The sequence below is a fragment of the Myotis daubentonii genome, chromosome 4 (genome assembly GCF_963259705.1).
Source record: "Myotis daubentonii chromosome 4, mMyoDau2.1, whole genome shotgun sequence".
NCBI classification, from domain to species: Eukaryota; Metazoa; Chordata; class Mammalia; order Chiroptera; family Vespertilionidae; genus Myotis; species Myotis daubentonii.
Window position 1 is genome coordinate 25,764,832 of NC_081843.1, and position 14,659 is coordinate 25,779,490.

At 50.2% G+C, this 14,659-nt stretch overlaps 1 protein-coding gene across 2 annotated transcripts in view; it reads left to right on the top strand.

Moving 5' to 3' along the window:
* ABCC1 (ATP binding cassette subfamily C member 1) overlaps positions 1-14,659 on the top strand; it is a 146,297-nt gene that overhangs the window by 66,917 nt on the left and 64,721 nt on the right. For both annotated transcript variants that reach the window (XM_059693270.1, XM_059693271.1), the window contains exons 8-10: positions 8,501-8,731; positions 9,710-9,887; positions 11,694-11,855. In XM_059693270.1, the coding sequence (XP_059549253.1) occupies positions 8,501-8,731; positions 9,710-9,887; positions 11,694-11,855 (571 nt within the window). The remainder of the gene's footprint in view (positions 1-8,500; positions 8,732-9,709; positions 9,888-11,693; positions 11,856-14,659) is intronic.

Consider the following 14,659-nt stretch of genomic DNA (forward strand, 5'->3'; position numbering starts at 1 on the left):
AGGTATTGACACGGGGGGTCAGACCGGACCTGGGTTCAGCAGCCTCGGTTCTTGAGGTCTGGTTAGGAAAGAATTCAGACTCAAGACTCAAACTGTCAGAGAACATTTATTTGGAAAATCATAGAAGTAGAAGAATTGAGTGTAGAAAACAAGTTATAGAGGTAAAGGAAGGGCCCGTGGAGCTTAGACGTGAGGAAGGTAAAGGTGACACACCGCGGGGGAAGAGGAGGGGGCGGGGGAGGAGAAAGGCACAGGCATGCTCCTGGGTGCTCTCCTAAGGGTTTTGAGGGCGGAGATTTTAGGAGAGGTCCCGGGGATTTCCAGGTGTGTCCTTTCAGGGTCAGGGTCTCCACTGATTGATTACTTGGTGACAGGGCAGAGGGTCATTATTCAATGAAGCTGGCCCTGAGGTCGGCCAGGGCAGGGGTCATTATTCAGTGCAGCTGGTCCTGAGGTCAGCCAGGTCAGGGGTCATTGTTTAATGCAGCTGGTCCTGAGGTCAGCCAGGTCAGGGGTCATTATTTAATGCAGCTGGTCCTGAGGTCGGCCAGGGCAGGGGTCATTATTCAGTGCAGCTGGCCCTGAGGTCGGCCAGGTCAGGGGTCATTATTCAATGAAGCTGGCCCTGAGGTCGGCCAGGGCAGGGGTCATTATTCAGTGCAGCTGGCCCTGAGGTCGGCCAGGTCAGGGGTCATTATTCAGTGCAGCTGGCCCTGAGGTCAGCCAGGGCAGGGGTCATTATTCAGTGCAGCTGGTCCTGAGGTCGGCCAGGGCAGGGGTCATTATTCAGTGCAGCTGGTCCTGAGGTCGGCCAGGTCAGGGGTCATTATTTAATGCAGCTGGTCCTGAGGTTGGCCAGGTCAGGGGTCATTATTCAGTGCAGCTGGTCCTGAGGTCGGCCAGGGCAGGGGTCATTATTCAGTGCAGCTGGCCCTGAGGTCGGCCAGGTCAGGGGTCATTATTCAGTGCAGCTGGCCCTGAGGTCGGCCAGGGCAGGGGTCATTATTCAGTGCAGCTGGCCCTGAGGTCGGCCAGGGCAGGGGTCATTATTTAATGCAGCTGGCCCTGAGGTCGGCCAGGGTAGGGTCATTATTCAGTGCAGCTGGTCCTGAGGTCGGCCAGGGCAGGGGTCATTATTCAGTGCAGCTGGCCCTGAGGTCGGTCAGGTCAGGGGTCATTCATTATTCAGTGCAGCTGGTCCTGAGGTCGGCCAGGGCAGGGGTCATTATTCAGTGCAGCTGGCCCTGAGGTCGGCCAGGGTAGGGTCATTATTCAGTGCAGCTGGCCCTGAGGTCGGCCAGGGCAGGGGTCATTATTCAGTGCAGCTGGTCCTGAGGTCGGCCAGGGCAGGGGTCATTATTCAGTGCAGCTGGCCCTGAGGTCGGCCAGGTCAGGGGTCATTATTCAGTGCGGCTGGCCCTGAGGTCGGTCAGGTCAGGGGTCATTCATTATTCAGTGCAGCTGGTCCTGAGGTCGGCCAGGGCAAGGGTCATTATTCAGTGCAGCTGGCCCTGAGGTCGGCCAGGGCAGGGGTCATTATTCAGTGCAGCTGGCCCTGAGGTCGGCCAGGGCAGGGGTCATTATTCAGTGCAGCTGGTCCTGAGGTCGGCCAGGGCAGGGGTCATTATTCAGTGCAGCTGGCCCTGAGGTCGGCCAGGGCAGGGGTCATTATTCAGTGCAGCTGGCCCTGAGGTCGGCCAGGGCAGGGGTCATTATTCAGTGCAGCTGGCCCTGAGGTCGGCCAGGGCAGGGGTCATTATTCAGTGCAGCTGGTCCTGAGGTCGGCCAGGGCAGGTGTCATTATTCAGTGCAGCTGGCCCTGAGGTCGGCCAGGGTAGGGTCATTATTCAGTGCAGCTGGTCCTGAGGTCAGCCAGGTCAGGGCTCATTATTTAATGCAGCTGGCCCTGAGGTCGGCCAGGGCAGGGGTCATTATTCAGTGCAGCTGGTCCTGAGGTCGGCCAGGGCAAGGGTCATTATTCAGTGCAGCTGGCCCTGAGGTCGGCCAGGGCAGGGGTCATTATTCAGTGCAGCTGGCCCTGAGGTCGGTCAGGTCAGGGGTCATTCATTATTTAGTGCAGCTGGTCCTGAGGTCTGCCAGGGCAAGGGTCATTATTCAGTGCAGCTGGTCCTGAGGTCAGCCAGGTCAGGGGTCATTATTCAGTGCAGCTGGTCCTGAGGTCGGCCAGGTCAGGGGTCATTATTCAGTGCAGCTGGTCCTGAGGTCAGCCAGGTCAGGGGTCATTATTCAGTGCAGCTGGCCCTGAGGTCGACCAGGGTAGGGTCATTATTCAGTGCAGCTGGCCCTGAGGTCGACCAGGGTAGGGTCATTATTCAGTGCAGCTGGTCCTGAGGTCAGCCAGGTCAGGGCTCATTATTTAATGCAGCTGGCCCTGAGGTCGGCCAGGTCAGGGGTCATTATTCAGTGCAGCTGGCCCTGAGGTCGGCCAGGTCAGGGGTCATTATTCAGTGCAGCTGGCCCTGAGGTCGGTCAGGTCAGGGATCATTCATTATTCAGTGCAGCTGGTCCTGAGGTCGGCCAAGGCAAGGGTCATTATTCAGTGCAGCTGGCCCTGAGGTCGGCCAGGGCAGGGGTCATTATTCAGTGCAGCTGGCCCTGAGGTCGGTCAGGTCAGGGGTCATTCATTATTCAGTGCAGCTGGTCCTGAGGGCTGCCAGGGCAAGGGTCATTATTCAGTGCAGCTGGTCCTGAGGTCAGCCAGGTCAGGGGTCATTATTCAGTGCAGCTGGCCCTGAGGTCAGCCAGGGCAGGGGTCATTATTCAGTGCAGCTGGCCCTGAGGTCGGTCAGGTCAGGGGTCATTCATTATTCAGTGCAGCTGGTCCTGAGGTCTGCCAGGGCAAGGGTCATTATTCAGTGCAGCTGGTCCTGAGGTCAGCCAGGTCAGGGGTCATTATTCAGTGCAGCTGGTCCTGAGGTCAGCCAGGGCAGTGGTCATTATTCAGTGCAGCTGGCCCTGAGGTCAGCCAGGGCAGGGGTCATTATTCAGTGCAGCTGGTCCTGAGGTCAGCTGTGGCATAGCTTGTCTGCTTTTGCTTTTCTGGGCCTGGAGCTGAAATATAACTGAGGCCTCGATGTTATCTCGAGGGAGGAAAGGTCAGGGGGTACAAACCTCATGACACATGATGGTGATATGCTCCATGAGGTACGGTCACCCGGGGCAAGGTCCCATCTTATAATTGTCCTTTGTTCGGCATCTGTGGCTTTCCACCCTGGTGACCTTCTGTACCCGGCCCGTCGTCCTTGCTCTGCTCATGTCTCCCTCAATCGATAAGTCCCCAGGATAGTTCAAACAGGAATGGAATTGTTTCCTCAGGCCTCAACTTCCTTGTTTTTAGGAATTTAGCTGTTCAACTCTAGTGACTCCATTTTATTTCTTCACTCTATTCCTCAGCTTTAAGGAAAAATATAGATAAAAACCAAGCGCCTCATATCCAGTTTAAAAAAATCAACATAATGCCAATGCTCTCACTAGACCTTAAGGGAAAACTAAAAGGTGAGGGACCTATAATAAACGACACATGTTTCAGTGTGTAAATGCTCAGGCGTGCAGTAGAATATAACCAAGGAGTCGCTGCTGGCTCCTAAGGGGAGACTTGCCTGCAACAGCTCAGCTGACTGGTATGTGGTTCTGGAAACCTGATCCACCAGCACCCTCACAGACCAGGAGTTTGCTAAGTGGTCACCAACGCTTGGCAAAGTTCCTAACCAAATAGAGTCTTTCCCTAATTTGCACAGTCATTGCATTCCTAAAAAAATAATAATAATAAAATTGAGGCATATTTAAACTTGCAAAAAAGAAAATGAACACTCTGTATGGATTTATGTCGGAAGATGGCATTGGATTCTAGACTTAGGTAATTCTAGGCCTTCCACCTGCAGGGATGCCCGCCGGGTTCTTCGTTTGGGATTGTTCTGTGCCTCACAGAAGGTCTGTCTGGCTCAGTCAGTAGGACCATCAGAGAATGCAAATTTGCAAAACACAGGCTTCGAAGCCTGTGTGTTTTGAGGAAGGAAAAGCATATACACACAAAAAAAAGATAACATAGAAAGAAAGAATATCTTGAATCATTTGCACTTGTGACGTTTAAATTGTGCAGGGCTGTGCTTTCACAGGAGGGGCTCATTGAGAGGTGGTGGTGGTGGTGGTGGTGGAGGAAACGTGCCTCAAGTTGGTAAGATCCTTTCTCCGTGATTGCAGATCAAGTCTGCCCTTCTGTGTTACATTGGGTATTATGGGTCCAAGATCACGCTCAGAGTATATCCAGAAATGTGGAATTTTAATCAGGCTAAGACCATTTTAAGTGTGAGATTTCACCTTTGCCAAAAGATGGAAGACCTTATTTAACCAACGACAGATGAAGCCATCCATAGCTCCTCAATGCTGCTTGGTGGGTCCAAGGCCCTTCCGCCTGCTCTCCCACCCGCCCTGGCTATCTTGAGTCTCTGTGCTTCCTGGAAGAGGTGTCCCAGCTCTTTTCAAAACCCTTAGTCCCAGGCCTTGATCACCCTGTTCCCGGTGCCTGGAGCCCCCTTCGCCTCCCCAGCTGGGCCTGTTCCCTTAGCCTGCAGGTGCTACTCCCACAGGCTGTGAAGACCCATTTTCCTCACGAGCTACTTGATGGTGGGGCCCTCCCAACGTTTGGCCCAGGAGATGTATCCAGTCCATTCATAGATGAGTGACGTCGAAATCCTGTCCAGTCTGCAAGTCCCTTTTTCTCCCCAGTTTCCAGCTCCCTCACCTGTTTCTGCTCCCCTATTCCAGGCAGTTTTCTCCCGATTCAGACCTTCCCCTTTAACTTTCCATTCCCCTCCTGCTCACTTCCTCCTTCCCTGAGTACCTTCCTCACAGGACCCTTGTCACTGTGCATTATTTTTTCCTGACCAGGCCTTATCTGACCCTTTCCACTGTTCTTGACCTCTTCCCCCAGGCCTGAGCCGTCCTCCTTTCTGCCTGCCCAAAACCTCCTCCTATTCCTTTGGCAGCCCGTCTCCCAGCCACAGAAAACAGCCCTGGGTTAGCCAGGCCACACAGGCGCAGGGCCAGGACCCAGCTTGGGAAGTGGTGCAGAGAATGAATGGGGGAGGGCTGAGCCACTCCCTTCCTCTCTTCTGGCCGCCTTCTCCTGGCCAAGAAGGCATGTGTGCCCAAAAAAATACGAAACCCAGCCAGAAACCTGGGAAAGTCAGCAAAGTGGGCAAGGGAGGACCTTACGTGGTCACACGGACAACGCGGAGCACAAGTAATCCTCGGTGGCCCGTGGATTAATGTTCCTCTTCCCCAAAGATGTCCACATCCTGATCCCCAGAACCTGTGACTATGTCACCTCCCTTCGCAGAGGGACTGGGCGGGTGGGATTGAATGGAGGATTTTGAAATGGGGAGACACATGGGCCAAATAATCACGTGTCCTTATAAGAGGGACACAGGAGGTCAGAGGGTCGGGGGGGATGCTATGCTGCTGGTTTTGAAGGCAGAGGAAGGGGCTTCGAGCTGGGACTGTAGGTGGTTTCTAGAAGCTGGACAGACAGGGAAGCTGGTTCTCCCGAGAGCCTCCAGAGCAACGTAGCCCTGTGTGCCCACTTGGGTCTCCAACCTCCAGGAGTATGAGCTGATAAGTCTGTGCTGTGTAAGCCAGCGTGTGGGTGGTAGCTTGTTATGGCAGCCACAGGAAGCTGTGCAGCTTCACACAGAGTTCACTTTTACTCTGGGTGCAGCGGGAAGGCGTCAGTGGAGGAGAAAGATGAGTTTTTAGGATGGTCCCACTGGCTGCTGTACAGGGAGTTGGTTGTAAGGGAACAAGAACGGGAGGAAATGGGGAGTGGCGAGGCGGTCCTGGCAGTGGTCACTTGCTCGGGTGGAGGCTGTGGAAATGAAAAGAGTGGACAGATGACTACATACATCCCAGATGTGGAACGGACAGGACACAGGTCTGCTCAGATCTAGGAGACTGAGGGGGGTGGGGTCCGGGATGAGTCCCATGTTTCGGGTCCTTTCCTGGGGCAGGGAGCACAGAGGAGAAAGACCAGGACTTGACAGAACCTAGACTGGGGCCCACAGTTCGGAGTGGGAACGGCCAAGGCAGGTGGGAAGGCTGTGGTCTCCAGGGGGCAGTTTCTCATGGTCCAGATGGGCAGATGTGGCATAGATGTGACAAGAGTCCCCTGAAATGAAGAGATCAACCAAAGAACTTGTATGCATATATGCATAACCCATGGACACCGACAATAGGGTGGTGAAGGCCTGGGGCACGAAGCGGGGTTGGACTAGAAGGGGTCAATGGGAGGGGGAAAAAGGACATACTTAATACTTTCAACAATAAAGACTAAAAAAAATAAAATATAGCAACAAAAGCAAACAAAATGTTCTGGGGGGGAAAAGATCAATTCAGAAAAAAAAGTGTCCCCTGAAATCAAATGCTATTCAGCGAACTCATGCTGTGGAAGAAGTTTGTAAGCTGTAAATGTTAGGGTTGGGTGGGAATGAAGCTTGGAGTCCAGACTTAGCCATTTGAGGATGTTGTTTTCACTGCCTTTTGGTGGATGGGAGCTGGGGGGTATATCTGCTGCTGCATAGCAAATTACCCCCAAACCCAGCAGCTGAAAAGAACAAAGTCCATTCACTATCTGAGTCAGGGATCCAGGAGCGGCCTAGCTGGGTGGTTCTGGCTCAGGGTCTCTCATGAGGCTGCAGTCAGCAACCAGGGCCGCAGTCCTCTGCAGGCTCAGCTAGGGCCACAGGACCTGCTCCAGCTTGCCCATGGTTGGCAGGTTAGTGCTGGCGAGGTCTCACCATGGAGGCCTTTCCAGAGGGCTCATTGAGTGCCCTCGCAGCATGGCAGTTGGCTTTGTCCAGAGTGAATAACCTAAGAGACGACAAGGTGAAAGCCACAGCATGTCCTGGGGCCTAATCTTGCACGTGATGCTCCACCATTTCTGCAGTGTCCTCTTCCGAATGAGAGAGGACTCCACAGGGGCAGGTATGAAGGTTCCGATTTTTGCACATCCTTGCAAACACTGTCTTATCTGACTTTCTCATGATAGCCATTCTCCTGGCTGTGAAGTAACACCTCACAGTGGTTTGGGGTTGCATTTCCCTGATGACTAATGATGTTAAGCAACATTCCGTATGCTCACTGGCAATTTGCATATGCTCTTTGCCCCTTTTTTAAAAAATTGGGTTGCCTTTTTCTTAGTGAGTTGGAAGAATTCGTTATGTGCTGTAGTTACAAGTCGGACTTTTAAAAAAATCCTCACCCGAGGATCTTTTTCCCATTGATTTTCAGATTGAGTGGAAGGGAGGAAGGAAGGGGGAAGAGAGAGAAACATCAACATGAAAGAGACACATGGATTGGTTGCCTTCCCCACACACCCCTACTGGGTCTGGGAAACCTGCAACGAAGGTACGTGCCCTTGACCGAAATCGAATCTGTGACCCTTAGGTCCGCACATGCCTATGTTCTAATCACTGAGCAAAACTGGCCAGGGCCTTTATCAGATTTTTGATTTGCAAATATTTTCTCCCATTCCATGGGTTGTCTTTTTACTTCCCCCCTCCCTAATGAAATCTACTTCTCAAGGACTGTGTGAGGATTCAGTTTCTTGATGGTCTCTTTTGAAGTACTATTTTTTATTTTGATGAAGTTCAGTTTATTTTTTCTTTTGTTGCTTGTGCTTTTGGTGTTATATCTAAGAATCCATTGCTAAATCCAAAGTCATGAAAATTGACCCTTATATTACCTTCTAAGATTTCTATAGTGTTAGCTCTATGTTTAGGTCTCTAACCCATTTCAAGTTAATTTTTTATATGATGTGAAATAAGCGATCAGCTTCATTCTTTTGTCTGTAATAACTGGTTTTACAGCACCATTTATTGAAAAGACTATTCTTTTCCCATCGAATGGTCTTGCAACCCTTGTCAAAAGTCATTCGGGTTTATTTCTGGATTTCACTTCTGTTCCATTGATCTATGTATGATTATCCTTAGGTCTGCCTTAATTATGGTTGTTCTATAGTAAGTTTTGAAATTGGGAAGTATGAATCCTCTGACTTTTTCAAGATTGTTTTGGCTATTCTTGGTCCCTTGAGATTCAATATACATGTTAGTATTAGCTTGTCATTTTCTACGAAGCCGGCTGGGATTCTGATAGCGATTGCACTGAATCTGGGGCTGGCACTTTGCTGTGCCCTTCACGCATATTAACTCAATTCATTTTCACAGCAGCCCTAGGAGATAGGTCCTCCTTTAATCTGCATTTTACAGACAAGGAAACTAAGGATTTGCCTCAGCCACACAGCTGGCCAGTGGCCAAGCCAGGATCCTGAGTCCGTGTTCACAGCCACCGTGCTAATAAGCTGCCTTTGCGATGACTGGGGTTCTCTGGCCGAGCCTCCCAAAGGGTAGGGCTCTCTGGCCGCCCTGGCGCCGGTGGGCGCAGCCTCTGGCAGACCCCACATGGCTCCGCACTCCTTGTGTTCCAGGCAGCCGGTGAAGATCGTGTACTCCTCCAAGGATCCCGCCAAGCCCAAAGGGGGCTCCAAGGTGGATGTGAACGAGGAGGCCGAGGCTCTGATTGTCAGGGCCCCCCAGAAGGTGCGGGAGCCGTCCCTGTTCAAGGTGCTGTACAAGACCTTCGGGCCCTACTTCCTCATGAGCTTCGTCTACAAGCTCCTGCACGACCTTATGATGTTTACCGGCCCGGAGATCTTGAAGTAAGACCCCTTCCTTCCCAGCTGGGCGACTCTTCGCATCCTTCTAACGCTCCCTTACGGTCAGGGGGCACCTTAGGGCCAGGGGCATGCTCCAGGGGGTTTTTACAGCCCAGTCTCTCCGTCTACCTGCTTTGCTTGGCGCTTATCTTTAATAGCATCTCAATTAAGGCCACTTTGATTGCAAGTAACAGAAACTACTTACTAGGTTCCCCTGAAGCCAAAATGGGGGAAGAGAGAGGACTGTCTTGGGCAGCAAAGAGCACCAGATCCCATGAAAACTGCAACTCAAACCAGAAAGTCAGAAAGGAGGTCACCTCTCTCTGCTCTGTGTTTACCTCTCTCCTCCTCCTCCTCCTCCTCCTCTTCCTCCTCCTCCCCCTCCTCCTCCTCCTCTTCCTCCTCCTCTCCTCCTCCTCCTCCTCCTCCTCCTCCTTCTTCTTCTCTCTCTCTCTCTCTCTCTCGCCACACATTTGTTCTCTAGCCCTCCCTGCTCTGTCCCCTTATGCTCTCTATTTGGTCACCTGTGGGTGATGAGCTGGAGCAGTCAATGCAGGAAGCCTGAAGCACCCTGTCATACCTGAGCTGCTGTCCAGTCAGATCACCACCGGGGATTTGGTTTTCAACCTATAAAATTGAAGTACTGCCCTAACCGGTTTGGCTCAGTGGATAGAGCGTCAGCCTGCAGACTGAAGGGTCCCAGGTTTGATTCTGGTCAAGGGCATGTACCTTGGTTGTGGGCAGATCCCCAGTGGGGGGGCGTGCAGGAGGCAGCTGATTGATTTTCTCTCTCATTGATGTTTCTACCTCTCTATCCCTCTCCCTTCCTCTCTGTAAAAAATCAATAAAATATATTTTTTTAAAAATTGAAGTACTAATGTTCTCCTCGCCCGGCTTGGGGGAAAATCAAAATGCTGAAGCCGAAGGACTTTTTCCCCACACGTGCGCATCATTCTGGGCTCTGTCCTTGCGCCTTCGCAGGTTGCTCATCAACTTTGTGAACGACAAGAAGGCCCCGGACTGGCAGGGCTACTTCTACACCACGGTCCTGTTCCTCAGCGCCTGCTTCCAGACCCTCATGCTGCACCAGTACTTCCACATCTGCTTCGTCAGCGGCATGAGGGTCAAGACCGCCGTCATCGGTGCCGTCTACCGGAAGGTGGGTGAGGCCAGGTTGTGAGCATGTGGGCTGACTTTGACATCTGCTGCGGCCCCAGAACCTGTCGGGACTTGGCTGGGTCCTCTGGGACCACCACGGGGATTGCAGCCCAGCTCCTAGAGCAGTGGCTCCGGGGTGGCCTCAGTGACTGCGGACAGCACGATTGGCAGTTCTGCATTAGGCCTCAGCAAAGCAGGTTTCAGGGGTGAGCCTGGAGGAGTCCTTGAGCCCCCATGGCAGCCATGGGAGACGGAATTTCTCAGGTGGCACTTGATTTGGGGAAATCCAAGTTCAAATCCTAGCTCTGCTATTCATAGTCTTGTTTGAGCTTGTTCTAACTCTCCATTTGAACTGAGCAGAGGGCCCCTCCCCTGGCTGATAGGGTACTTAGCGGGCTTTAAAGGAGCGCATTACCTTCTTGGTCACTCTCTCCTCGGCCTCCGGGGCAAGGACACTGCTTGGGCCCCTGGGCTGGGAAGAGACTGTCTAGCACAGGGGTGGGCAACCTTTTTGTGAGTGCGTGCCAAAACCAGCAAAATCTCTGGCTCAAAATTCTTCTGTGTGCCAACCCTAATTTTTTGAGAACATGTTACGCCTACTTGAGATCTCTTAAGGTATACAGATGTGAAGAATCTTGAAGAAATAATAAAATTCATTTGAGCAACAAAAACACAGTACATGATGATGAAAAATACATTTATTTTTTAATGTATACATGTACACTGATAGTCCAACAGAAAACTTTATGACTCCGTTTGATATTATCAGTGGGACTTTTGCTGCTGCATCACTGATAACAGAGATATTACATCAGGTTTATATTTCAGAGATATGCACGAGCTACTACTTTCATCCGTGAGGCTACTCCTATTACGAGACTTAACAAAATTCATCACTGAGAACAAAGATTCACAATTGTAAATGGAAGATTATAAGAGAGGGTTTTGCGTGCCAGCAAAAGTTACTGGCATGCCATGTTTGGCACGCGTGCCAGGGCTTGCCCACCCCTGGTCTAGCAGATAGGAAGAATGGCCTCGATCATTGGTTCCCAGCCCTGTCTGCAAGTCAGACTCACTTAGCGAGCTTCACACATTCCTGATGCCAGGGCTGTTGCGCCCCAAGAAACCAAAGCAGGATCTCTTAGGTGGGACCCAGGCATCATTATTTCTCAAAGTCTCAGATCACAGTGTGAGGCCATGTCTGAACACCAGGGTGTTTTGTCCCTCCAGGTGATGTTTGTCCATGTCGGGAGATGTTTTCGGTTGTCAGACCTGAGGGTGCGGGCATCTAGTGGGGAGAGGCCAGGGATGCTGCTAAACATTCTGTATTGCACAGGACAGCCCCACCAAGCACGACCCAGCCTCGATGTCTGGAGTGCCAACATGAGAAACCCTGGCCTAGACCTTGGTCCCCCAGTGTGTTTGGGGATGAGCAGAGCCAGCATCAGCTGGGAGCCTGTTAGAAATGCAGTCTCAGGTCCTGGCCAGTCCTGAATCAGAGCCTGCATGGTAATAAACTTCCCGGGTAAGGCCTGTGTACACGAAAAAGGATGCAAAGTCCAGGTTTAGGCAACTTCCGAGGTCCCTTGCACTGCCTCAGATAGGGAGGCAGTGAGTGCATCGATACGAGTGGGGGCTTCATGCTGAGACGGACGAGCTGGGAAGGCAGGTAAGTCAGCAGGGGAGGAGGAAAGAGCGGTGGCCTGTCCACTCTTGAGCAGCCTCCTTCTTTCACCAGGGCCTGGAGGCAGTGTACAGGCTCCTCCTCATCTGCCTCACTCACCCTTCCCTCTCCTTTGTCCCGCAGGCCCTGGTGATCACCAATTCTGCCAGAAAGTCCTCCACGGTCGGGGAGATCGTCAACCTCATGTCTGTGGACGCCCAGAGGTTCATGGACCTGACCACATACATTAACATGGTCTGGTCGGCCCCTCTGCAAGTCTTCCTTGCGCTCTACTTTCTGTGGCTGGTGTGTGTCCGATATGGGTGCCTGTCATGTGGGAGGGACCTCCGTGTGTGGGCGGTGGGGGCGAGGGAGTGGGTGTTGGCGACAAGAACCTCTATAGCTCACTGGTAGTTCTTGCTGTCATTTACATTTTCTTTTCTGACCATCAGCCAATTCCTGGATATTTTATTACTTTCCTCAGTTGTTGGGTTATGTTCTCTTTGGTGGCATAGTATTTGCATTCATCTTTTCTTGAAAATACATGTAATTAACAACCTTACAACATACACACCATATTTCTGCCACTGTATTCTCGCAAACACTAACCTAACTCATTTATTCACTAGCCCTGAATTATGTTGGTCATAATCTCTTGGTTGCAAGGGTAGAAATATACCAGATGGAATCAGCGAAGGATGCTGAACTCCCCTCTCCCATGAGCAAACTCAAATACTCGAGTATGCTGACAATGAGCAGTTCCTGACTAACAAGATAAAGAGACGAGTAGAGATGGCCCGGAAGCTAGGGAAGCCCTGCGGGGACTCTCCGAGCTGGAGCAGCGGGTGTTTACATTCCCCTCCACTTCCTTGTGGCTGGTGGAGCTCTGATCTGGGCCTTGGCCTATCGCAAGATCACCCCAGCAGTTACCAGCTACATCGCCCGGAGCCACTGCCTCTGAGCAAGGGAGCAGCCGGGAACAGCAGGTGTCACCACTGGCACCTGGCAGGAAGGCCAGGAACCACTCCAGCCACACCAGCCAGCGCCCCAGGAGCCAAGTGCCTGCCTGGATCCAGCTGGATTCCCTAAACTACCCAGCAGAGGAGCCTGCAGAGGTCATTTCTACACAAGACCACTTTCTGCATAACGAAAAGAGAGAGACATACAGAGAAGGCTGGACAGCTGCGAGGGCTCTCCGGGGACTGCAGGTCATTTTTTATGTCCCCCTCTATCTCTAAAGGGTGGGTGGGGGCTCGATCCAGGTGCCCTGGCCTACCTGCAAGATTGCTGAGTGTGCTTCCGGACACACTGCCTCAGCCCATTTCTGCCGCGAACAAAGGAAGCAAGCAGAAGAGAATCAACAGGGCGTTGCCGCACAAGGTGGCCTCCCCGCTTGGAACCGCTCCAGCTCAGTAGGCCAGCAATTTGGACACCTTAGGCACCTGTTCAGCGCCTACCGGCCTGCCAAAACCACCTGGCAGCCTACAGAAACTGCTTCTCCATTTGGCCACTTTTTCAAGACTGGGAGAGAGAGAGCTATTTTGTCTAATTTATATAAACAAACATAGAAAATCAAACAAAATGAAAAAGCAGAATTTTTTAAGTTAAGCGAATGAATAAGAAAAATCCCCAGAAAAAAAAAACCCTAAGTAAATGGAGGTAAGTAATTTGATTAAGAATGAAAAGAAATAGTCATAAGGATGCTCACCAAACTTGCAAGTGCAATAGAGGAACTTTGGGAGAACAACAAAGAGACAGGAGAAGAACGAACAAAGCAGGCCCAAAGAAGACAATAACTGCAATGAAAAATACGTTAGAAGGAATCAACAGTAGATTGGCTAACACAGAAGAATGGATCAGTGACGTGGAAGGTAGACTAGTAAAATCAACCAATCAGAACAGCAAAAAGAATTTTTAAAAATGAGGATAATCTCATCTGGGATAACATCGTGCACACAACATTCATATCATAGGGGTTCCCAGAAGGAGAAGAGAGAGAAAGGTACAGAAAACCTATTTGAAGACATAATGGCTGAAAACTTTCTGAATCTGAGAAAGGAAACAGACATTCAGGTCCAGAAAGTACAGAGAGTTCCAAATAAGATGAACCCGAAGAAACCCACACCAAGATATATTACAAATTAAAGATGAGGATATGATCTTGAAGGCAGCAAAAGGAAAATGAGTTACGTATAAAGGAAACTCCATGATGCTATCAGCAAATTTACAGGTCAGAAGGGAGTGGTAGGACATCTTAAAAGTGCTGAAAAAAAGGAACCTACAACCTAGAATAATTTCCCCCAGAAAGATTATCATTCAGAATTGAAAAGAGAAAGAGTTTCCCAGACAAGCAAAAACTAAAGGAGTTCATCACCATTAAGCTAGCTTTGCAAGAAATGTTAAAGGGTCTTCTTTAAGCAGAAAAGAAAAGGCCATAACCAGAAATAAGAAAATATGAGAACAGAACAAAAAAAAAAGTCACAGTTAAAGCCAAATATTTAGTAAATATAGCTAATCAGACATTTAAAAGGCTACAATGAAGGTCAAAAGAAAAAAGTACCAGATTTCAACACAATACATAGTAGCAGATACAGATTACAAAAAGATCTAAAATATGACATCAGTAACATAAGTATGGAGGGGGATTGAACGTAGTCCTTATACATTCAAACGTAAGTGTCTTAAAAAAGACTGCTATAAATAAAGAATGACATACAGGGTGGGGTTAAAGTAGCTTTACAGTTGTGCATATGGAAAATATCACAAATAATAAGTGAGAATAAACTGTGTTTTGCATAGTCATAGACCTGCTTTTGTTCCACGCTGTACATAAGACTCATGGTAACCACAAACCAAAAATCTACAAAAGCTATATGAGGAACAAAGAGAAAGGAACACTAAAGAACAACAGTAAACCCCAAGGGAAGAGATCAAGAGAAGAAGACAGGAATAGAAGACAGCTATAAAACAACCTAAGAACAATGAACAAAATGGCAATAAACATACTTACTAAGAACAACTTTTAATACAAATGGATTAAGTGCTCCAATGAAAAGACAGGGTGGCTGAGGGGATTAAAAAACATGCCCCATGTATATGCTGCCTATAGG